Genomic DNA, 23,155 nt, shown 5'->3' with positions numbered 1-23,155 from the left:
GGTAGGGTTAGGGTTAGGAAAACGAAGGAACTTCTGCTGCTTCCGAGACCTGGAACATGTTCTGAAGGGGCTGATTGGATGAATTGGGCAGAAAAATCTCCAATTGGAGGTCCATTGGTGGCATTACTGGAAAAATTTAGGAATGGCCTCGCACATGTTTTTATGGGGCTAAACCTAGAGAATCTATGGACCCTCTTCTCCCATATTGCAGCTTCCATTAGGAATGTAGGGAGGAAACCCCTTCTACTACTGGTAATACATCTATGGTTATACTCCTTCCTTCCACTTTGGAATCAGTCTGTATAAGGGAAGCATCATGTCCCTTGATGGTCTGGCAATTTTTTAATGCCTGCAATGCAATTTGGAGAGATATGTTGCTGTCTGAGTAAACTAAGACATTGCATAAATTGCATTTATGTTTATTGTGTTCTTATTTTGTTGGTGTTGCTGTTATTTCTTAGCCTGTGACCATGCAAAATTTCTTCAAGGGGAGAACACAAAAAGCAGCTGCAGTCACAGCAAAAAAGGCTCTCCATTCATGACAATGGAGTGATTCCACCCCAGTGAGAGACTTCCAGATCTGTGGGAAGCTTCCAACTTGGGGTCACCATGTTGGTGGCTCCCTCTAAGTCAGTGAAGGGGGATCCCCTTGCCCCCTTTCTACTCCTGATAGGGTGGATGGGGTCCCCCATAACCTTCTGTCTTCTCTCAAGAGGACAAAAATGAACCTGTCCATTCCACTAGCGCATGAGGAAGGCAAATTGCCCTCCCGCCCCTTGAGATTGGCAGCAGAGACCCTTCTTCAGGAACCCTCCGTGAAGTTCATTAGGAGGGCGAGTACCCGGAGGAGGGCCTTCTCTGCAGTGGCGCCCCACCTATGGAATGCGCTCCCCAGAGAGGTCCGCCTGGCGCCGTCATTATTTGTTTTTCAGGGCCAGGCTAAGACCTTTTTATTTAAAACTTATTTTAAATGTTAATTTATTCTGTAGGATTTTAAAAAAAATTTAAGCCAAGACACACTGGGTTTTAATATTTTTAGTATATAATTTTTTTTGTATGACTTTGTTTGTTTTGTTTTTGTTGTGAGCCGCCCCGAGGCTTTGTTGCGATGGGGGCGGCATAGAAATGTTTTACATAAATAAATAAATAAATAAATAAATAGGCTTGCAAATACTCTCTGGAAGGAAACAGGTTTGATCTATTTCAAAATCCAGTTATGCATCTCACCTTGCATGCAACAAAGTCTCCTCGTTTTCCCCGTAAGTAATTAGACAGATTTCCGTACTTGCAGTACTCTACCACAACCATCAAAGGACCTGCAAAAACGATCAAAGGTCATAAAATGATAAATACACACACCAGTGGAAGCCATCATCTAAAAATAAACACCTCCATTGCATGCATGGTAGAGAATGGGATGAACAACAAAATCGGGGTGAGATGCTTTGTCAGTCTTGGGAAGCAAGAACAGAAAACTGACTACCAGCTCAGATTCCTGCTTTAGATCATCTTCACTAAATCAGGCATGGAGGACCTGCAGGCCAAAATTTGCCCAGGAAAAATACATGACTGCACCCATTTATATGCTTTTGAATTCTCACTGGGCTTCTACTTTCCTCAGTCTTGCTCTGACATGGTTTGCAGTGTATCACTGGGGTGGCCCCATACATTTCTGCTCCGGCCCCCCATTTCCAGACCCCAGGAATGGAAGCAACGCCCCATGCAGTCACTCTGCAATTGCAATCACAGCTGAACTTGCTTCTTCTGCACTGGGGGAGTCAGCTAAGGAATGCTATGCTTGCCGTAAGGGCTGTTGACATTCCAAAAACGGGCGACATTTCACCTAAGTCTTTTTGCACTGTGGCAGAAACTGGGAGCGACTCGGACAGCATTCTTTGGAAGTCTTCAGCTTTCACCCAGTGGCAGAAGCACAAAAAACCGGGTGCAACACGCCTCAGAAGGGCAGAGAAGGTGAACGGGGGGTTCACATGGCATGTAAAGAGCTGCTATTAGCTAACTTAGGAAAACAGCCTTTCCTCTCTAAAAGCTTCGGTTCCATACCTGCTATTTGTGATTTTGAATGTTGCGCTCTGAAAGCTGTATGCTGTGTGCTTGCTGCAGCTGCAAACAGAGACCACAAGGGACGTCCTGCAAGGCTGCGTATCATTCGGCAAGGAGGGCAAGAGCAAGAAAGCTCTCAAAGGCCCTGTGAGCGCTGGGGTCCTCACACTGGGTCCACTGGACACCCCGCCGTGTGCGTGCGCCACTTGCATGGATGAAAACACCAGCTTGGAGGAGGAGGAAGGCTCATTCACTGCCGGGGGAACTTGGGGAGGGTTCTGGTGGGACCAGGGCAAGCCTGCTTTGAGAAGGACAAGGGCCTGGCGATCAACACGACACCCTCCAGATGGGTTGCGCTGCAGTCCGAACACAGCCGGCTGGGAGCGGCTGGAATGGTGGCCCAAGACATCTGGTCTGGTGCATCACAATGGAGAGTCAATAGTAAAAAAGGCATTTGCATACACCCGCTGCTTGGATCCTCCCTGCCTGTAGCGAATAATCACAGTGGCCAAGCAGCCCTCGTCCTGATGTGCTGGTTTGCTAGCCATAGGAGGCGTGTAATGTATGGGTATTTATTTGTGGGTCTGTGTAGGTTCTGAAAGAGGATCCATCCAGAAGTCTAGAGTGGTGCACCGTACGATTCTATAGCAATGTTCTAGGAAATGCATAGCATGTTCCTAAAGGGGTGGCAGGCTCAGGACCAGGTAACCCGGGTGACTGCCTTCCCCTGAAGAGGTCACCCTGGTCTTCATTCCTGAATGGAAGGAGGCCTGATTTATTTATTTATTTTTCGAGTTATACCCTGCCTTTTTCCTACAAAGGGCTCAAGGCAGCTGACATCATTCTCCTCCTCCATCTTATCCCCACAACAACAACCCTGTGAGGTGGGTTGGGCTGAGAGTCTGTGACTGGCCCAAAGTCACCCAGCTGGCTCCATGGCCGAGCGGGGACTCGAACCCGGATCCTCTGAGTCCCAGTCCCACACTCCTAACCACTATGCCACACTGGCCTTGCTGAACCTACCAGGGCCTCTTGATGTTCATTTGCTGGGGGTATGTTGCAGGACCTTCTTTATCATGGGAGCTGCCACTATGCACTATGGATGCATGACAGAAACATTTGGGGGGTGAGCATCCCATGGACTGACCCAACCTGAGCCTCCCATATTCCCTTCTGTTTCCTCCGTGATGGTGCCAACTTGATCAGGTGAGTGGAGCCAGCATGCAGATTCCTGTTTTTAAAATGGGCTGCAGTTTGCATGAGGTTTTTTTTTTTTTAATGCTCAGGAAGTTTGGACATATTGAGGCACCCGATACATGCATAAATTGTGGTGCCCAGCTTTCGTGCAAATTGTGTTGCTTGGTATTTATGCAAATGTCCTGAGGTTTTATGAAAAAAAATAAAACTAGATGAAATTGAAAATGACAAATGCTTTGTGAAGCAGGAATAATAGTCAGCTCATGTCAGAGCAGTGGCAGTATGAAACCGGCAAGGATATTTACCAAAGGAATATACTGCACCAGGGTTACATAACGGACTTGTGGATGCGATAAAATATTAAAAATAGTGTGAACCCATTCACACAAAGTTGATGATTCCGACTTTTGTGCAGAAGACCTGACTTAGGACAATCTCCAATTGAGCGAGTGGCACTACACATATGCATACCGACGGGTGCGACTGTTTTGCACAGATCTCTAGAGACCCCTTTCCCCCCAACAAACAAACGAACAAACAAAACCTCCAGCACGGTCCATTTTCGATCACCAGATCAGGCAGCTGCAGCAGTGCATCTGGCTCCAACACAAGGCACCTCCCGGTGCTGCACATCATGACCCACCATTTTCAGTGATCTCCCTGAAAAAATCCAGTGGGTTCCAGGTGTGGAATGAATGGGCATTTTCCTGACTGCTAGCATGGGCAGCCCCCTCGGGTTATTTTAGCAAGGGGTGTTAATGTTTTGTTGCTGTGTACTGATTGCATTTTCCCTGCCTTTATTTTGTGAACTGCTTTGGGATTTATTTATTAGGTTTCAACACAAAGTGAGATAAAACATTTCCAAAATAAAGAAACCCAGGGATTCATGCTCAGGCAGAAATGTTGTTTTTTGGTAAGTTACGGACCAGATCAAACGTGCTAAAATGGTTTTGTCTGTCTCTGAAGCAGGGCAATTAGCCTTGGCTTACCTCCTGGCTTGGTACAAGCTCCCAGCAGGTTGACCACGTTGAGGTGGTGCCCAATGTGAATGAGGATCTTGAGTTCAGACATCAGTGCCTTGCATTCATTGGTCGTTGCGCACTCTGCTTGGGGAAACAGGACACAGGCATCTTTGTACCACAGGATTTTGCCAACAGGGGACGGAAAATCCTGTTTATACTCAGAGGGGAAGCGAAACGTCACCAGCACTAGCAGTCGACGGGCAGGAACAACGGCTGCCTAGGTCCTGTCCGCATCAGTCTTCTCTGACAAGAAGCCACTTCCCTTACAACAAGAAGTCCTCAAACTCCCCCTGCCTTTATCTGTGGTAGAAGGTTTTGGGGAACATCCTGCAGAAGTCTTTGCTCTCCACAGTTCTGGCCCAAGCCAAGCAATATAGAGTCTGGGTGTTCTCAGGTAAGTGTTCTAAACTAATGAGCTGGCAATGCAGAGATTGCTCCCCATCTTTCCATATGGCTTACTCATCCATGTGCACTTTAGGAAAGACCTGTGAAAATGAGCTGCTGGAAATCCCAGCTTTTCAATACATGTTTCCTGTAAAGTTTGCATGGCTGGTGAACTGTAGTGTGAGATTCTCCTCCTGTATTCCTCCATGGGAGTCACCCCAAAAGGACAGAAAATGAGGAATCAGAGCAGAGCCTGTGAAGGGGACCCCAAAATGCCACTCGGTAGCAGAGAGGCCAGACTGGATGGGTCTGGGGGAGCCTCAGCATCCAAAGGGGTTGGGTACGTGGGAGAGGAGATAGAAGAGGCTGCGGACAAAGGCTTTGCTAGGAATGAGGAGGAGATTCAGCACCATGAGGCAAGGAGACACTGCAGCTCACGCAGCGAAGAGACTCAGCAGTGGCGGGGAGGGAGTGAAAGACTTGACTCCAGTCATTTGCGCATCGGGAATGGTATGCAAATGGCCTTAGGAGGTACCATATGGCCCAAGCCTCCACTGAGAAAGGAAGCCCGTTCGGGCCTTAATTTGCTACCCTGGTGTCCTTCCTTCGCAGGGCTTGAAATGTGCTCTGCCCCAAAGGGCTGGAATCAGAGCGTTCCCAGACTATCCTGCCCCATCAGGATGACGATCAGATTCGATTGTGTTATACAGGCTGCTTCCCTCCTAACTGAAGGCCGTCACTCCATCTCAGCTGGGCATGCCAAGAGCGGGTCAATGTCTCTGTGTGGGGAGTGCTTGGTATTCCCTACTTGTGGAGGACGTCCGTGTGGACAGACAGGAAGCACTCATTTCCAGCACCCAAGGAATTGAAACTAGGGGTGAAGCTGTGTGCAGGAGACAGCAGGGATTGCGTCACCAAAAACAGCAGCCTCGGGTCATTCTTTTCCTTTCCACCATGGTGGGGTTCGTCTTATTCCCAGTGAGGACCAGGTCCGTAGGGGAAAGTGAGCAGACGTGCAGATGTACATCTTTTGACTGAGCCCAACATGTTTCATACTGAGAGCTTTAACTTACAACTGACTCAAGATATCAGGTTGAACTCGGTGGCTCAGGAGAGCCCCTGAGGAAGGACTCAGTTGGAAACATGTGCTGCCGTTGCCGCTCGCGGACACCCGTCGGTCTTGTGCCGTGCTTCCTTTCCTCTAGGACTGTTGCGGTGAGCCCAGCCCAGGAGAGAGAGGTGGGAAAGCTCCAGCAGCCGGCCAAGGGTGCGAAGCACTGGCACGAGGCCTGGTCCCAGGTTAGGACCTCACGGGGTTGCATCTTCCCACCACAACGCCACATATTTCACCGATGGAGGTGGAAAGATGAACACTGTGCTGATGACGGGACAGGGGCACCAAAGAGGGAGAGAGGGAAGCCAACACGGTCTACCATCGCCAGCAATGGCCTTGTGCCTCTGACCATGTGGAGCGCCACATGCTTTGGGAAGCGCATGCTGAGAGTCTCAGAGAAGTGTACCTTTAAGCATTTTAACAGCAACTGTTTTGCAGGTTGAAGATTTATCTATGCCAAAAGCAGATGCTTCCACCACTTTCCCAAAAGCACCATGACCCAGAGTTTTACCTAGAGAAGCAAGAGGAAAGAGTGAGCCGGACAGAACTGACAACAGTTTGCATCGGAGAGAAGCCAGGCTGTGTGCAGGGTGTGCAAGTGAGCAAACAAATAACTCTGCATCAAGGCGATCCAGATTCTGCAGCAAGAAATTCTGCACCCTGTGACCTGAATACATTCTGCAACGCGAAACAAGGTTGCACGATCCCTCTAATTTTACACCATGAATTCTTCTCTTCCTCTGTGTTGAAGATTTTATTGTGCTTCTGCTCACCTCTGGGAGAAGCCAATGGAATATCATGCACTGGACTCAACTTTACCCCTTTCTCAGATTTTGCAGCTTTCAAGAATACCTTTGAAAGCAGAAGGTGCAAAGAAAGGGAAGAAATCCGAGATTCTCTGGAATCCTGGATCCTTCCTGCAGCAGCACCTTCGGGAACCTTTCTGCGTTCATGGACTTGCCACGTACACACAGCCCTGGGCACATGAGAGAAACATGCATCGTTTGCTGTGCAAGAAGAGCAAAACCTCGGAGCCTCGATTACATGCAGCAGAGATTGGCATAAGAGGCTTGTATCACACACTGGAACATAGGTATAAACTGACCAGAGTTTATGACCATATGCGATGATACAAGATTTTTAAGGGCACGGTCCTTTGCATGCTTAGGATTCCACAACTCCCGACATTCCTCAGGCAGCTATGCTGGGAATACTGGGAAGTGTAAGACATTTTTTCAGTCTAAACATGCATTACATTGCACCCTAAAAATAATGTCAGAGAAACATACATTGCAGGAAAAATAAAGATGGCTAAATTCAGTTCTCTGGTGTGGGGATATTCCAAAATTCAGAATGCATTCAGAAGACCTTTTGAAACTGTGCTTTGTGAAAAACAAAACATGCTACTGCTTTCTAATGTACAGTAGGAATTTTGCTTCAAACCTCTTCCACCATGTACATTTAGCAGTAAGTAAGTAAATAAAATCAAAATAAAAGCAGTAAAAAATCAATCTGTCTGTCTGTCTGGAGAAGAATGATTCTTAGGACAAATCTATAGGAAAAAAATATTAAGGAAGGCCTCAATATGGAGGAAGTAGCTATAGGAGGTGTTATCCATGGATATTTATTCTAAAAGAAGAGTGCATTGCAACTGCTTGTGGGATAAAGTGAACTTACCAGCAACACAAACAGTTGGACTGGATAGACACTGAGATACAACTATGTTCTACAGCAATGGTTCTAACATTGTGCTCTCTGGCTGTGTTGGACTTCAACTCCCATCATGCTATCTGGGAATGATGGGAGATAGTCCAACACATCTGGACAGCACCAGCTGGGGGAAGCTGTTCCATAGTTAATAAGAATACACATTACTGTTCTCGTCTGTAAGAAACACAAGATCTGTGTAGACACTCCCTTGATAGGGAGCTTGGGATTCTCCTCTGCAGAAGCATCAGAGCTGATTCTGAGGATGCGCAGAAAGAGCTTCCCGTGCCCGTGCAGGAGCGTCAAGGAGGACGTCGTGGTCCTCGTGCTACAACAAACCCATCCCTTCCTCCCAAAGATGACGGACTGAACTGGGAAGCCTTGAGTTATGAATGGCATCCCTGTTTGCCTCAGTGCAAAGACTGGGGATGCATCCAGGTGTGCCTGAAGGACGGCTTGCCCAAGCTTCTGAGAGGTGCAGCCAGGGGCAAATGAGGAATAAAGGGGTTGCCTGCTCATTCCTCGTTCCATGACAAGGCCCAACAGATATGGTCCATGCTCTGTTCTAGTCCATGCTAGGACAATCTTCTCCAAACAGGCTGGACTGCAACTCCTAGCCAGCATGAAGCTCTCTCAGACAATGGCTGGGTTCACAGGTCACAACAAGCAACCCTGTGTGGTTTCCACAGTGCGTGGCTTTTTGCCCAGATGTTCCTGAGAGAAGACCAGTGGTTGCTACACAAGAAACGCAAGGATTCCCACCTTCCTTGCTCAGCCCCCCTGCTGCTGGCATGCATCCCATCGGCCACCAGACCTGAAGTTCCTTCCCACACTAGATGGCTGGAGAAGCTGCTCAGGGAGCAGAATACCACCCCAGAACAGACCGCTCCTTCTTACTGCGGTTTCTAGAAACCAAACATAACATGCTGAAATACCAGGATGGAGTTCTCTAGGCTATGACTCTCCAAATGTTCAAGACGATGCCACTACTACTGACGCTGACACACGCATGGCTTACCCAGCCTCAGCCTGTCCCTCGGAAATTCCCATTTACTGCTGTCGTATGGGAGACGGTCGCACTGCTCATCAAGGGGCATTTCCTCGGGATCCATTATGATCGACAAGTATCCTGTTTTGATATCTGTGGCATCGGGCTGCAGGAGGGATGGGAAAATAGCCAATTAATGTGGGAATTGCTGCTGTTTTTAAACCCAAGGGGAGGTGTCTAATGAATGGGAGCCCAAAAGGGATGAAGGGATAAAAATCAGCCATACAAAGGTCTGGGAAAATGAGGTTTTGTGGGTGGTGTGGATTGTGTGTTCTGTGCTTATTCCCATAGATGCATGATATAAAGAGGCATCAGCTTTGTCAGTTGTGACTAATTAAACACCCCCCCCCCACTAGATAACTAGCAAGGCAAGCCTGTAAAATTTTCAATCAAAGTACTGGAATATTTGAGGAGGAGAAGATTCGGGTGGAAGAAGATAATCAATTAAGAACAAACATATGTACATCCAGGTGTCTGCAGGGGATGCTTAGGCATGAACATGGCTCCTGTGTCACTAGATTGCCTTCTCTGATGCAGGTTTTATTGAGCTTCCTGGGAGCGGTCCATGGCGCACCACAGACAGCTCTGATGAAGTTTGAACTGAAAGCTGCCAAGGATGAGAAGCCCACAAACACAGCCATTGTCGGCCTGCCTTGGTTGTCCGAATCATCAGTAAGGAGACATCGAGCTCCTTACAGACCATCCTCTGGCAGAACTTAGCCAGGGAAACGCATGTGGAGGAGCATGTCAGTGCTCCAGCGATCCCCTCCAGCCCCGGGTTGGTGAGCCGTGGGTGCTGCAGACTGGACTTTTCACGCCACTGTGTACAGCTGAAGAAGTGGTGTCTTTCCTACAGCATGTACGGCCATCCAGGAGCACCAGTCAGAGAAGTGATCCATTCTTTGTAAGCATCAGAGAGGCTGTTAATTGGAAGGTTGCTGGTTTTCTGCCAGTTGCAAGTGCATAACCTTCATTTAATCATTTTTTTTCCTTTGCAAAAGAGAATGAATGCACGCTTTGGCAATATGCAACTGTTTTCCGGAGGTGCCAGGGCAGTCTCGAGTGGAAGCAAGGTTATGGTCGTGCTGAAACATAACAGTCTCTAATTAGGGCAACCAATAAGGACAGGTTTTCTGGTCCATTGCATGTAAAATTATAAATGCTGAAAGAAGTGCCTCAGGTTTGAGCTGGAGCTCTTAGCGGTTCATTATCTCGGAGAGGTGGTTTTGTGCCATGCGCATGGCAAGCCTTTGCCATAATTTAAAATTACTTATTTTTATATATGACTTGGTGGGATTTACTTCTGAGCAGACTGATTTCTACATTTGTGGGTGCGTTCATTTTGAGGAAAACGTCCTGTTGGTGTTTGATGACCTGAGGCTTGGATGATGCATTTGTGAAACAGATTGGAATGGGTGGGAAACAACCTGGAGATCCTTGCTGAGACCTGGAGCAGAGCTGCTCCTTGGCCTGGGCATTAATAATTACAAGTGAGCAATGCAAGCTGCCCTTTCAGGAGGTTAGGGCAAATCAAGAATACACATGCGTAATCTTACCTTTTCTCACTTTTATACATGGAAAGAAGTATTTGAATGGTTATGGTCATTGTTGGAACTGTGGTTTTGGTTTGGGCCCAGATGAGAGAGCTACTCCCTTCTGCCTTATTTATTACACTCTCCATGGAGCTCATGGAACCAAAGTCCTTTGGAACCTTCACAGGGTTGACGTCAAAGAGTAAATGAGCCATGGAAGGGAGATGAACTTAGTTGCTTGGGCCAACGTTGCAAGAAAACTGAGAATTTAACTCATGGCACAAGCTAGATATTTCTTCCATTGTTAGCACCCTGATGGCTCAAACGGGATGCTGAGGACTTTCTGTGCACCCCGAGGTGTTAAACTCTTTTTTGCCAGTGTAATAAAGAGTTCACAATGCATTTTTATTCTCCGACACTCTGCAAAAGCTCCCATCTGTAATTTGCTGTTCATCGGACTCGTTTAGCAAAATGGCAACAGATTTGGCTCAGATGGAACTGGATGCCAGCCCAAAAGGCGCCTCAGTGGCTTTGTGGATGAGGCCAAGCCCTGGGATGGGTAACAGGGTAAGTCTGTAATGCCTGCCCAGAAGGAGGAGCATAGCAGCTTCACTTATGCCAAGACAGATGCTCCGTCTGTTGCACTCACAACCTGGTTCCCACATGACCAAAAGTCAGGGAGGGTGGGAGCTGTAATCCAGGTTGAAGAAGGCTGCTGTACATGGACCAGCAGTGGCTGACCAAGGTTTTGGAAAAGAGGGCTTCCTAGCTTGATACGGACGTGCGGGGTCTGATGCTGCGGCCTCCTGCCTGCAAAGTGTGCAATACGCTGCTGGGTTATGGACCTTCCCCTACGGGGCTGTATAGGGAGGTGGCAGACTGCAGCCTCAATCGACCTACTTGGGTTCACGTACATTTGTGGATACCGAAAAGCACCTATTGGCTTCAGTTATTCTGAAGCCCACTGCAAACATGCCTGTGTTGCTTTAATGCTGCTGGCTACTTTTGTGGTTCAACCAGAGTCTTCCCTGCCCTTCCTCTCCCCAGCTCCATTAGGCATCACTGCTGGTCCAGTTTGGATGATCTCTTGGATGCTCCCAGGGCATTGCCCCAGACAATACTGCCAAACAAAGCCAGGCTGGGTGCGGCAGGGGGAACAGATAAATGATGCTGAGGACAAAGAAGGCTGAGGGCCAAGAAGGGGAAGAGGAGGCGGTGGAGAAGTTGAAAGGGAGAAGAAGCTGCTGCCAGAGGCAACAGCAGCTCAAAACAATGCCAACACTTGCTGAGGTTTTGCTATCCAGTAATTAGTTCAGCAGCATCAAACATGCTCGTTTCAAATTAAGTATCAAAATTAACAAGCATTTTTGGGCAGCCCTAGTTATGTCATTCCAGTTCAATAGCTGCAATATGTGACATATATTGTCTCTGAGCTAAGCAAACTGTAAATATCCGTCACGAAGCCTGCCTCTAGGTTAGAAAAAAGAAACGGAAGTGTCGTGTCGGAATGTGGCCTCTGCACCTGCCCCGATCAACAATTTCATTTCCCTCCAGTGGCTAAGCAGAGTTTCCACACGCAATGCTGCATCCCTTGTTTGAATTTTGCATGCTATATATGTAGGTAATTATAGGCAGGGCTTTTTTTGTCATAGAAAGCACCGGAACGGCATTCTGGCACCATTTTTTGACGGATTTTTCCAAGTGGTTGTGAATCACCCTGTTGGGTGTAGCAGGTTGGCAGCAAAAAGCATTAACGTAGTGCCTGCGGGCTGCTTGTGTGTCTGCGCTGCTTGTGAGGGTGCTGCTCGGCTCAGGATGCTGCTCGGCTTGGGACCAGTCGTGTGGTCGCGCGCTGAGTGCTTACTGCTGGCGGCGACCATTATGTTTATGTGTGTGTAGAGTGACTGGCTACGTGCAAAAGGAAAATAAGTTCTTTATTTCAAAAACAGTTGGTGAATTGAAAATCTTTTTTAGTGTAAAAGTGTGACCCCAAGATGTGAGTTGTGGCACCTTTTTTTTTCTTTTACAAAAAAAGCACTGATTATAGGAGTGAGTCTATGTACTTTATAACTGTGAGGCCCTTCCTAATCGAATGCTTCCACTTTAGCATGAAGCAGAGCCTAACAAATGAAATGCCTCAGCCACTCTCCTTGCCCTGAACACCTTTCGTGCCTAAAAGAAGAGCCCGTTTTTAAGTCTGGAGCATGGAGGTCTTCTTACCTTCCTGAGCTTTCGAATGAAGAGAGTGAGAAGGAGCCAGAAAAGAGTGGCTGCTAATCCTGTACAAACCAAAATGATAACTTCGATGTTGGACTTTTCTTCTGACCCTGAAAAAGGAACACCTGGTTAGTGCCTGGCTCAATGCTCCAGGCTTGAGCACGTGCATTCAGAAACACCTGCTGCAACAACCAGTTACTGAAAGGTCAGGTGCGGGGACCACAGCAAACCTAACAAGGTGGCGAAAGGAAAAGTAACTGGGATTCTCCATCTTTAATTGCTAGGTAGAAGCGAGAATCTCAGCAGATGTAGAAGACCCGGAGTCATGTCTCCTTTTGCGTATGACCATCCTAGAAAAAATGGTCCCATTGAAATGAACAAAACCATTTCTCCAGTCAATTTGCTAGCAATTGCTTTCACGTGTGTTTGAGAATGGTTCCGTGGATGTACTAAACCAGCTGTGACAACCTATCGCCCTGTAGGGGAGATGGTGGGAACTGCAGTCCAACACAAGGGAGGCCACCAGGTTGGAGAAGGCTGCTTAGACTTCTCCAGAGATCCGATGGGCCCAGTCACAACCTTTTTCTCCTGTGAGCTCACCTTCTATTTTGATAAATGCCCGGGTGCTGTCCTGGCCCATTTCGTTGACAGCCTTGCATTCGTAGTGACCTTCATCGTCCTTCTTCACTCGCTCAATCACCAGCGTGTTATTTTCCATGGAAATCCCTGCAAGAAGGCACGGGCATTCATCTCAGCACATATGACAATGCTTTCTAGGAAATGCTCTCAAAATGTAATTGGCAACATGAAGCAGTAGAAGCAGAAAGGCAGGCAAGGGCACCTGCAGATGCCTGCCCATAAAACCGATCTCTGGTGAATCAATCCAGCCTCCCTGCCTACTCTGAAAGGCAGCAGACCTCCAGAAGCGATCAGCAAGAAAGTTGTTTCAGTTTATTTTGATCAGAATTTATCCAGTTCACACCTTCTTCACACCTGGACTCAAGTGCCATCAATGGTTTAAGTTCACACATTTCTGAGCTTCCAACAGGTTTCTCTCCCCCAGGAAATAGGTTCAACAGCATGTGCACAACTGAAAAGAGCACTTGGAAAGTGTGTACTTTTGAAAAGCATAAATGAATGTGGCTTGATCAATGAGAGACAGATGTACATGTTTCAATGATGTGCAAAGTTGATAAATAGCTTTGAGGAGCAGGAAACAAAATACACACAGATTTTTCACATGCATGGATCAAGCTTCAGGTTGGAATTTGGAGAACGTCAACAAGCTTGAGTCTTGGTGAGTCATAGGTTCCCACTCAGTCTCAATCTCTAACAGCATCCTGACATTCTTTGGAAGGAAATGCTGGGAACTGAACTGGGGGTCAAACTGGAACCTTTTGCATAAAACTGAGCAAAAGTGCATCTCAGAGAACACTGAGCTTTACACTTTTCCCTGAAATCACCTCACTGTACTCCAGCTTCGTTGCAGCAGTTGTCAGGGGCTCAGTGGAGGTACTCTCCTGGGTGCTTAGCAGCCATAATTTCTTCCCATGCATTCCCTAGGAGCAGCACTACAGATATTATGCCCCCAAATGATCTCTTGTTCTCCAATTTGGTGAGAAAATGTGAAGGCTCTGTCCTGATGGTGGGTGGCCCATTGCTGGGAGCTGTCCTCCTCCAGAGTCCCTTGCAAGCCCTACTTCTATTTGTGCACCGTCCTTTGCAATGCCAAGGCCTTCCACAAGCACAGAGGGCAGGCCACCAGGAGGGACAAGCCGGCCCCTGCCAAGGGCTCCTACCAGAGCGGGAGCCCACTGAAGAAAGCCCTTGCCACCTGCTTGTCCTTCTGCCCCTTTCTGGACCCAGACAGCGGTGCTAGTCCAGAAGTGGTGCCTGCTCCGTGCTCTCTGGCTCTCCGCTCTTCAAACACACAAAGGGTACCAATGATGCCGAAGCAGAAGAGAAGCAACAGCAGTGTTGACTGTGGCAGTGAGAAAGCAGGCCTCATGAGATAACTAGAAGACAGCCCTGCGAGGCACCAGAAGCAGCTCCTCCGTCTGTGCCGAGCACAGGATGCCCCATAATCCCCCCCACTGCCATCCTCTCTCCATAACGTCCCGGCTGTCAGAGCGTGCATCTTCACGCAAACCTGCTTTGCTAAGGAGGTGTCATCACCAGCAGGTACAACCCACTGGGGATGGCGTCCGAAGAGGGTTGGATTTAGCTTTTACAACGTGTCCTGTGTGTGAATGTGGCTGTTGTTAACATAAGCGCTGCATGCCAGTTAGTGTGCAGAGTGCTGGAATATTTACCCCGAGGTGTTTTTTTCTTTTTCTCCAGATATTTTATTTATGGTTCCATTGGCTGGATGAGTTACATGTTTGTCCCTCTGGAATTATTTATGAAATTTCAGAAGCTGTAAAGAGCTTCTGCCCAGAACAGCATGCTCTGAATTATAGATGATCCTTTTTGCCTAACCCGAGAAGGAAAATTATAGATGCAAGAATGACTGGAGGAAATCGGTCAGGGAACGAAGCATTGAATATGTGCATTTTCACCCTAGGGAGCTGCTCAGCCCAGGCTTGATAGATGGGTGGCAAACATGCCCAATGGACGAAGGCACATTTCAAGACCAGTGAAGGCCACTGGACCACACAGGAGCTGGTCTAATCCTGCAGATGCCCCTTTCCAGGCTCAGAGCAAGGGCAGGAGTGTCGGTCCTATGTGTCTTCAGCATGAACTGGGCAAATTGAGGGATGTGCAACCATTTCACTCCTGTTTGCGAGAGTTGGGAATGTTTGAAAGCTGGTGCTCCGTTAGCAAATTGCAGCCTCTCCCAAGTGCATTGCACACATTAATCATGAAAACATCACCACAAATAATTATGCACTGTAATTATTATCGTAATTATGGGCATCTATATTTTTAGTACTGCTTTTTTGTAAACTGTTCTGGGAGCTATGCATGTCTGTTGAACAGTATATAATCGCAATACATAAATAAAATAAATACCCAGCAGTCGGCACGGCCGCCTTACCTGAAGCAGGAGCAATCAGGTAGCCATTTTTCAGCCAGGCAATAACAGGTTTTGGTGTCCCGTTTGCCTTGCACTCCAGAACTATCTTCCCACTGATATTCACTTCTAAGTCCGTAAAGTTCTCCACAATGTAAGGCACCATCTTAACTGGAAACAAAAGATAAATGACATTGTTAAGTCCAAAGGCCTCCCATTTCCATTCTCACTCAAGTACATTTTCCCTCGTCCGAGAGATGCAAAAACAAACCAGGAAGAAGAAGTGTGGTGAAGCTAAGAAGAAGCGCCATGCTTTTAACCTTGCTCTTCATGTTTTAATCACTTGGGCAAATGTGGGCATAGCTTCTCCCTTCTGACTTCACATTTCTGCACTGCAGCTGGCATAGAGGAATTTATTTGGGAACCAAGATACATCTGGCAACTCATAATGAGCTGGAGATGGGCACCAGATTGGTCTATTTCCACATAACTTGCATAAAACAAAGCGGGCACCAGACCGTAGCGGATGGTCGCTCTGCATGCTGGTCTTAAGGCCACCTGCAATATTTGCTGGGTGAGACTTCAAAGGCTGTTGATGCTTTAGATTGATTAAAGACCTCCATTTTTACTCCCTTTGAAGCCAGGTAGAAAAAATATTTGCTGCTAATATGAAGCCAAAAATATGTAAGCAACTCACTGTATAGAATTTCATCCCAGGCATTTTGAAAATTTTACAAGTAGCCTTTGAGAGTTGATCACTTCAGGCTTCTATTTGCACAGTTAAGCAAGATCCATGGGGGATTTGTTCAAATGTTTTCTCGTAATAGTGAGTTAGATACAACAACACGTGGACACAGAATCAACTCTGAGTGTCCTTGATCTGTCTCCAGTTTTCTTAAACTTTAGGCTTGTTCACAGTCATATTTTTACTTCGTCCACCATGAGAGGTAGCAAGCAGTCTCTTTCAAAACCAAGAGGTCTCTGGGTCTTGCATGGGCATCCTGAAGCACACAGATATGCCTCTTGAAAACCATGTTTGAATGCCAATGAAGTTGTGAAAAAATACCATTTATGGAAGTGACTGAGACTTTTAAAGCACCTTGCCTCAACTTTCAAAAGTCCTAGCTGGGTATTAAAAAATGACTTACCTGAACATATGCATGGGGACAGAGACAGACCAGGCAGCCCCACAAAAGCATGAACAAATGAACTTAGGCAGCATTTTAGAACAGTTCATGGACAGCAGAGCTATCAAGAGTTACTAGGCACGGTAGCCATACTCCACCTTCAGGGTAGCGAATGCCAATCAGAGCAGCGAGAGTGGAAATCAGTTTTGATGCCTTGCTTTTCAGGCATCTGTTTCAGGCATCTTACTGCAACAACAGGGTGCCTGCTGCTTAATTAATTAATTTCTATACCTAAAGGATATCTAAAGGAACGCTTGCGCCCATATATATGCCCTCCCACCCCTTGAGATCAGCAACAGATGCCCTCCTCCGGGAGCCCTCCATGAAGGACACTGGGAGGGTGAGTACCCGGAGGAGGGCCTTCTCTGCGGTGGCGCCCAACCTATGGAATGCACTCCCCAGAGAGGTCCGCCTGGCGCCGTCGTTATTTGTTTTTGGGCACCAGGCGAAGACCTTTTTATTTAAAACTTATTTTAATTGTTAAATTATTTGGATTAATAGGATTTGAAATTTTTAGCCGAGAATGCACTGGGGGTTTTTAAACAATTTTTTAAATTGTTACATTGTTATTATTTATGTATTTATGTATCCTTTGTGAGCCACCCCGAGGCTTTGTTGCGATGGGGACGGCATAGAAATGTTTTAAATAAATAAATAAATAAAATATACCAGCCAATGGCCAAAGTTCTCTGGGCAGTTCCCAACAACACAGATTAGATGGACCTTTGGTCTGATCCAGCAGCCATTCACTCATGTTCCTAACTTTAGAACATTAGCTGCCCTGCCTAGCTCGAGACCCAGACAACTTCCGGCACGCCAAGTCAGGACAACTTATCAGGCATGGCCCCGTGGAATCTCAAGAATGCCCCCAGCTGCTTTTTTTTTAATGGCTTACCCAGAACTGCAGAACCCAGGGCTGAGGACAAGCCACAACGCATGATTGCCAGTCTGCGTCCGACTTTGCCTGCCATGTTTCCCTGCCCTCTTGCATTCCTGCGACACACCAAAGAAGCCACGAACCATGAGACTCACCTTTGATGCTGAGCATGGTACTTTTCTCCAACCCCTCAGTGCTGTTTGGATACTTCCGAGCTCTGCATCTGTATAACCCGGCATTGAGCTGAGAGACATTCTTCAGGTCCAGCGTCAAGGAGATAGAATAGTTGTCCACTTTCTTGTGTGTGAAGGTATCTGGGATTTCTTGCAAGGCAGGGTCATACCAAGAGAGATGTGTGTAGATGTACTTGGTGGACTTGCAGGTCATCTGAACGTCGCTTGCTACAATGGCTGTGACTTGTGGCTCTGTCTGGAGGTCAGATGGCACTTCTGGAACAGAAGAAAGAAAAGGACACACACAACTGAAATACAGCCCAGAAGATGGGCAACCTGCTTGCTTTCAGGCTGGTGAGAACAATTCCCAAAACCAATGAAGTGAGGGAAGACTGATGAAATCTGCCCTATGCGATGCTCCATAAAAGACTCGACAAGAAACCCAGGCGTGTCTGTCGCTGAACATCCTCCTCAGTCTTTGACAACATGGTCTACACCACATAATTACCTGGTAATTATGTTCACAATTGCTCAGCTGAGATAAGGACATTTTTCCTCCAAAGAGCTCTCTCCATTAGTGTCTTAGAACTGTAACGAACGGCAGGCTGAACTTCCACCTTGCTCTGTCCCTGATGCATCGCTTTCCCTTGGATTTTCTTAACACTTATCCCAAGAGTGCTGTGGAACTTGACAGCTTGCTTACCACTCTGTAGAATTTTGTAGGCCCCCGATGAAGACCTACTTTCACTATCTCTACCTGAATTGTATTGATGCTTGCATTTTTAATGTATGGATTGCTTTCCTTTTTAACAATAACACCACAATTAAATCCCAGCAACAGCAAACAACCAGCACATGCTAAAGCACATTAAAAATCATGAAGCCTTTAATCCTGCACTCACTTTCCAGGAAGTAAGTCCCCTTGAACTCGATGGGGCTTCCTTCTAAGTAGAAATGCATCACAATCCAGTATAAGGTGATATTCTATATTTATAAGGGACCCAAAAAGTGACCAGTGTCTGCTATTAATATTAGAGGTAGATCTCAAAAGCACATTCCAAAAGATTAAGGCATAGCTAATGATCAGTCTGCCAGATGGAGAGCCCACTTCCCAAAGGAGAATGATAAGGAAGATGAGGAGGTCTGTCTGGGAAGAGATTTCTGCAAGGTGGGCGCCACTATGAAAAGAAGTCCTGGACAGGTAAAGCAATGTTCACTTTGCATAAACTGGTCCTTGTGGCTGCCTATCCCATGCTCCAAATATGACTGGCCAACTGTGGCTGAAAGGCATCCCTTCCAAGGGCAGGACTGCTGAGTATCTAGGTCAGGCTGGTTGGATTTGCAGCACCAGTCATGACTGGGAGCACTGACTGAAGCTGTTTGGGCAAAGTGACTCACAGTCCACAACTATAAATACTTGTTGTTGGTGAATAACCGGGATGAGCAGTGCAAGGTTTGGAGCCGGAAGGGAATAAGGGCTGGATTGTCCCATTCTGCCAAATCATGTCTGTGGATCTAGTCCGCAAGCTTTTGGCCACTACAACATCTTTGAATGAGGGGATTCTTTGATCCGGCTGTATAATTCTTTGATTTGGCAGCATAATGCAGTGAACGCCTCTTTCAGACATATGGCCTGGCAATATCCTGCCATCGTGTCTTTTTGGGAAGAGGGTTTATTATACAGATAGGTTTTGTACAGGACCAGGCTTTAAACAATTGCTCTGCTTTCTGGAAATTAATGAATCGGTGCATGCAAATGGATTCTCGGTGTCCCTTTGACAGCTAAAACACTGATTTTGCAGCCCTGGAAGGATGCACTCTCACCTCCTTAATGAGATTCTTTTGGAGTCCTGCATCTGAGCTTTCAAGAAAGCAGCCAGGTGGCTTAGGGTCAGGAGAGAACGTGCCATCAGCTTGCCAACCTGAGATAATGCAGGCCTTTAAAACCTCTCATAAGTATGTTAAGGGTGGGGGGAACTGGCTGGAGCAAACATGATAGCTTCTCTTAATGAATCGGACCTGAGCAGCATTCCATGGATTTCCAGGAGGGCCCTTCCTAGCAAAGGTCTCAAAAGAGTGACAGGCAGGCCATGGGGAAATGATGATGCCCTCTGACTGGCATTCGTAATTCCTCCTCCTCCTCCTCATCTCTGATAATAACATTACTTTATATTAATAATTATTTGGGCTTTCACTAGATAAAGAATGTGCCATTGAGCATCCAGCTGTAACTGTCTCATAAATAAAAGTTATTACATTTTTCTTTTCCTTTATAACATTTCTAAAAATACACTAGATAAACAGAGCCAGAAAAAATAATTGTGTTCACTTAACTCTCAGTCTCAAAGATTGAAATGGTGTTTTTGCTTTTAACTACCTTGTAAAGTGCTCTAGGAGAAGACATTCATAAAACAAACCAATTATTATTTCTAGGAAAGAAGTTACTTTCTTGCAGCACCCCAAAGTCTTGCAGTACTTCAAAGATGCTACCCATTTATTCTGGAGTAAATTTTTACGGGCACTTCTCAGTGATTAAATGGACAGTGCCCATAACTATTTAATGGTCTTATGTGGACTTTTAAAAAGGTCCCTGTTGGTTCCTATAGAAGTACCTTTCTTTCTTTTGAAACCCTGCATGCTAACTGATGGAGGAGCTGCGGCAAACGGCAGAACACGAGCGCTGGGCAAAGACGTTCCTGGGTCCCATCCAGGCTCAGCCTGCAAGTCTAGAAAGGTGGCGGACAGAGAGATTGACGCACCAATGTCTTGACTCGGCATGATGCAGCTCCCCGAGGGCCAACTTGCAGGGCACGTGAGGCCGTGTGCCGCCTGAGCCAGTGCGCAAGGGGCACCCTCCCATTCCGTGCACAAAAAATCCAAGCGGCCTCGCAGATGCATCTTTCTGAGAAAGACGGCGACAGGGGAGCACCCTCCTCCCACCTGGGGGTTGGGGGCAAGGCCGCACAGCCCACCATTCCCCCTCCAGGGCTTTGCTGCCTTCCCCACGCGTCCTCTGCCCGAAGCGGCTGCTGAACCCTGCCCGAAGGGACGGCCGGCCCTTTTCAGTTTGTGTGCTGCAGGTTAAGAGCATGCATGCGTACACTCATGCCTCCTCCTGCCTGTGCGCAGGACTCTACACATGTAAGTTTCCGTGCTCTCTTGGCCTCTGACTGCATGCCGTTCCAGATCTCATGGGAGCTTATATGCATAGGTGCCCCTCCTTCAGAGGTCCATGCTCAATGCTGGAATGTCCAGCTGTGGCGTGACTGGCCAGGCCAGCAGCGGGCTCCTCTTCTCCTTGCATGAAGTGCTTTCCACCTGCAGAATGCATGATGTGCGCTTGCAATAGCAAGGACTGCGGCTGGCCAAGGTTGTCCGTGAGCAGGTGTGGGGAGAGACAGTCATGGGGTGAAGCAACCCGCGGCACCATGTGCCCATCTTAAAGGTAAAGGTTTCCCCTTGGCGTGAAGTCCAGTCATGCCTGACTCCAGGGGACGGTGCTCATCTCCGTTTCCTGGCCGAGGGAGCCAGCGTTTGTCCGCAGACAGTCTCCGTGGTCGTGTGGCCGGCATGACTAAACACCAAAGTGCACGGAATGCTGTGATCTGCCCACCGAAGTGGCGCCTTTTTATCTACTCGCATTTGCATGCTTTCGAACTGCACGGTTGGCAGGAGCTGGGACGGAGCAACGGGAACTCACCCCGTTGTGCAGATTCGAACCAGCGACCTTTCGATCAACCAGCCCAGCAGCACAGCGGTTTAAACCACTGCGCCACCTGCAGTCCATGTGTCCATCTTACCTGAGACATAGAAGTTGAGTTGTCTTTCTTCCCTGCCAGCCTCGCTGGAAGCCACACAGAAATAGACTCCCGAAACGTTGCTAGCAGTGGTCACCAGGGTGCTTATGACCTGTCCCACGGAGAAAGAGAAAGATGACTTGGTGGCTGTGAACTTTCCTGCCAAACCCCTCTCCCTCTATGCAGAAAAGGTGCAAGTGCAGCATTTTTGTTTGGAAAGCAACCAGTTTTGCAGAGAACAACCCAGGAGGACTTTTCCCCTTCACCCCGTCATCTCCACTCAAGCCCAAGTATTTCTGTCCATTGACTTCCCTCTGGCTAAAAGAAGTCTTCAGAAACCCTCCACCCTCCAAGAATCAGATGTGAAACAGTCAGTGAATCAAAAAAGTACCCCCCCTGCCTTGTGCGTGGGTGCGTGGGTGCGTCCACAGCAGTATGCGCATAATAACAATGCATCTAGCAGCAAATGTAACAGGGTCGCAAGCATGAACAGATGCAATGGGTGCATTAGGCAATCATGCATCTATGCAACGGAGCACCACACCGCATTGGGGACCTACTTCTGCTCATTCTCTTGTCAAGCTTTAAACTAACCCATCAGTGGTAAAATTACACCCCCCGCCCCCCAATACAACACATACCATTTCAGAAAGGGAGGGAAGGCAGGAGATTCTCTCTCAATCTCCTGGGAGAGAGAGAGGGAGAGAGAGAGAAGATAGATGTGGTGTTAGAGGAGAAGGAGAAGGAGACAACAAGCTAGCAAGAAAATTAAATTATCCCAATAACTATGGGGCACAGAGCTTTATGATACCACAAAGAATACATTTCCAAAAGCGCTTAATGTAATAAGTCAAATTATCCTGAATATTCTTCCTGCTAGGAATAATTTCCTGCTTGGTAGCCAAACCCCCTCAGAGTCCAGAGAGATGGTGCATTTTGCTTTCCAATTTTGCAGCTAGCTTAAGCAGTGGCTTTATGTCTGACACCTGGCCTTCTCTTGTGCGGGGTCATATCACAGGCTTCTCTTCCAAACAAGGTAAGAACTATGGTTCTACAAAGGATTATTTACACAGATATTTGCATCCAACAGACTTCTATCTCCGTGGGAAGCTAACAATGACAATGTCAAAATAATGCAATATTCAAACAATTTTGCACCAAGACTCAACCCTGACCATAACGAAGAAGAGTCAGAGTGACAAGTGTTTCTCATCCAAGCGAGGTGGTCTTGACCTGAGAGTTAAACTCTGCATCACTCTAAATACATCATTTAGTCTGCAATCAAAAATAGGCAAGGGGGCATTTTTATTTTTCCCCTCCATGCAGTTTTGTCACTGAAAGTCTCCCCTTCCCAGAAAGGACCTTTTTCTCCCAAAGCTGCTGGTAGCCACTGGATCTCCCAGGGAAAACCAGGACTGTTTGATCAAGGGGAAATGGCTTGCACACAAGGCCGATATTCCCTTTGGATGATGTCCTTACAGATGGCCAGGCATTTTTGGTGCAAATGCTGTAGGACAGGAAGAAATGGAATTCAATGTAAGGACCCCCATCCGCAGAAGAGATCACTCCATCTTGTAGCATACAGGCCTAGGTGGCCATGTGCTTTCCAGAGGACTGTGCTCAACCTGATGTGCTGTCATTCTGAAGGCCCAAGCCCAGTATAAGGATAACGGTCCACAGGAAGAGGGAACAGCAGAGAAGAGAACTGAGCATTCCTCAGCACGGAACAGAATTAGACCACCTTTGCTCATGGAAGAGATCAATGGGTACATCGATTCCCTGACACCCTTGGGCTGCAGTCGTGGATTAAATCAAACAAGAGGTGT

General features: G+C 47.3%; 1 protein-coding gene across 1 annotated transcript in view; it reads right to left on the bottom strand.

Moving 5' to 3' along the window:
• Nucleotides 1-23,155, bottom strand: part of LOC123021962 (vascular endothelial growth factor receptor kdr-like) — a 143,112-nt gene that overhangs the window by 28,109 nt on the left and 91,848 nt on the right. Inside the window, exons 12-20 of the mRNA XM_044427244.1 lie at nt 21,333-21,441; nt 17,515-17,808; nt 15,320-15,466; nt 12,883-13,008; nt 12,286-12,392; nt 8,504-8,639; nt 6,185-6,289; nt 4,248-4,361; nt 1,228-1,316 (exon numbers count right to left, since the gene is read on the bottom strand). Of these exons, the coding sequence (XP_044283179.1) occupies nt 1,228-1,316; nt 4,248-4,361; nt 6,185-6,289; nt 8,504-8,639; nt 12,286-12,392; nt 12,883-13,008; nt 15,320-15,466; nt 17,515-17,808; nt 21,333-21,441 (1,227 nt within the window). The remainder of the gene's footprint in view (nt 1-1,227; nt 1,317-4,247; nt 4,362-6,184; nt 6,290-8,503; nt 8,640-12,285; nt 12,393-12,882; nt 13,009-15,319; nt 15,467-17,514; nt 17,809-21,332; nt 21,442-23,155) is intronic.

The sequence above is a fragment of the Varanus komodoensis genome, unplaced genomic scaffold (genome assembly GCF_004798865.1).
Source record: "Varanus komodoensis strain SLA01 unplaced genomic scaffold, ASM479886v1 scaffold18_3, whole genome shotgun sequence".
Taxonomy (NCBI): Eukaryota; Metazoa; Chordata; class Lepidosauria; order Squamata; family Varanidae; genus Varanus; species Varanus komodoensis.
This window is presented reverse-complemented; position numbering and strand designations above follow the sequence as displayed.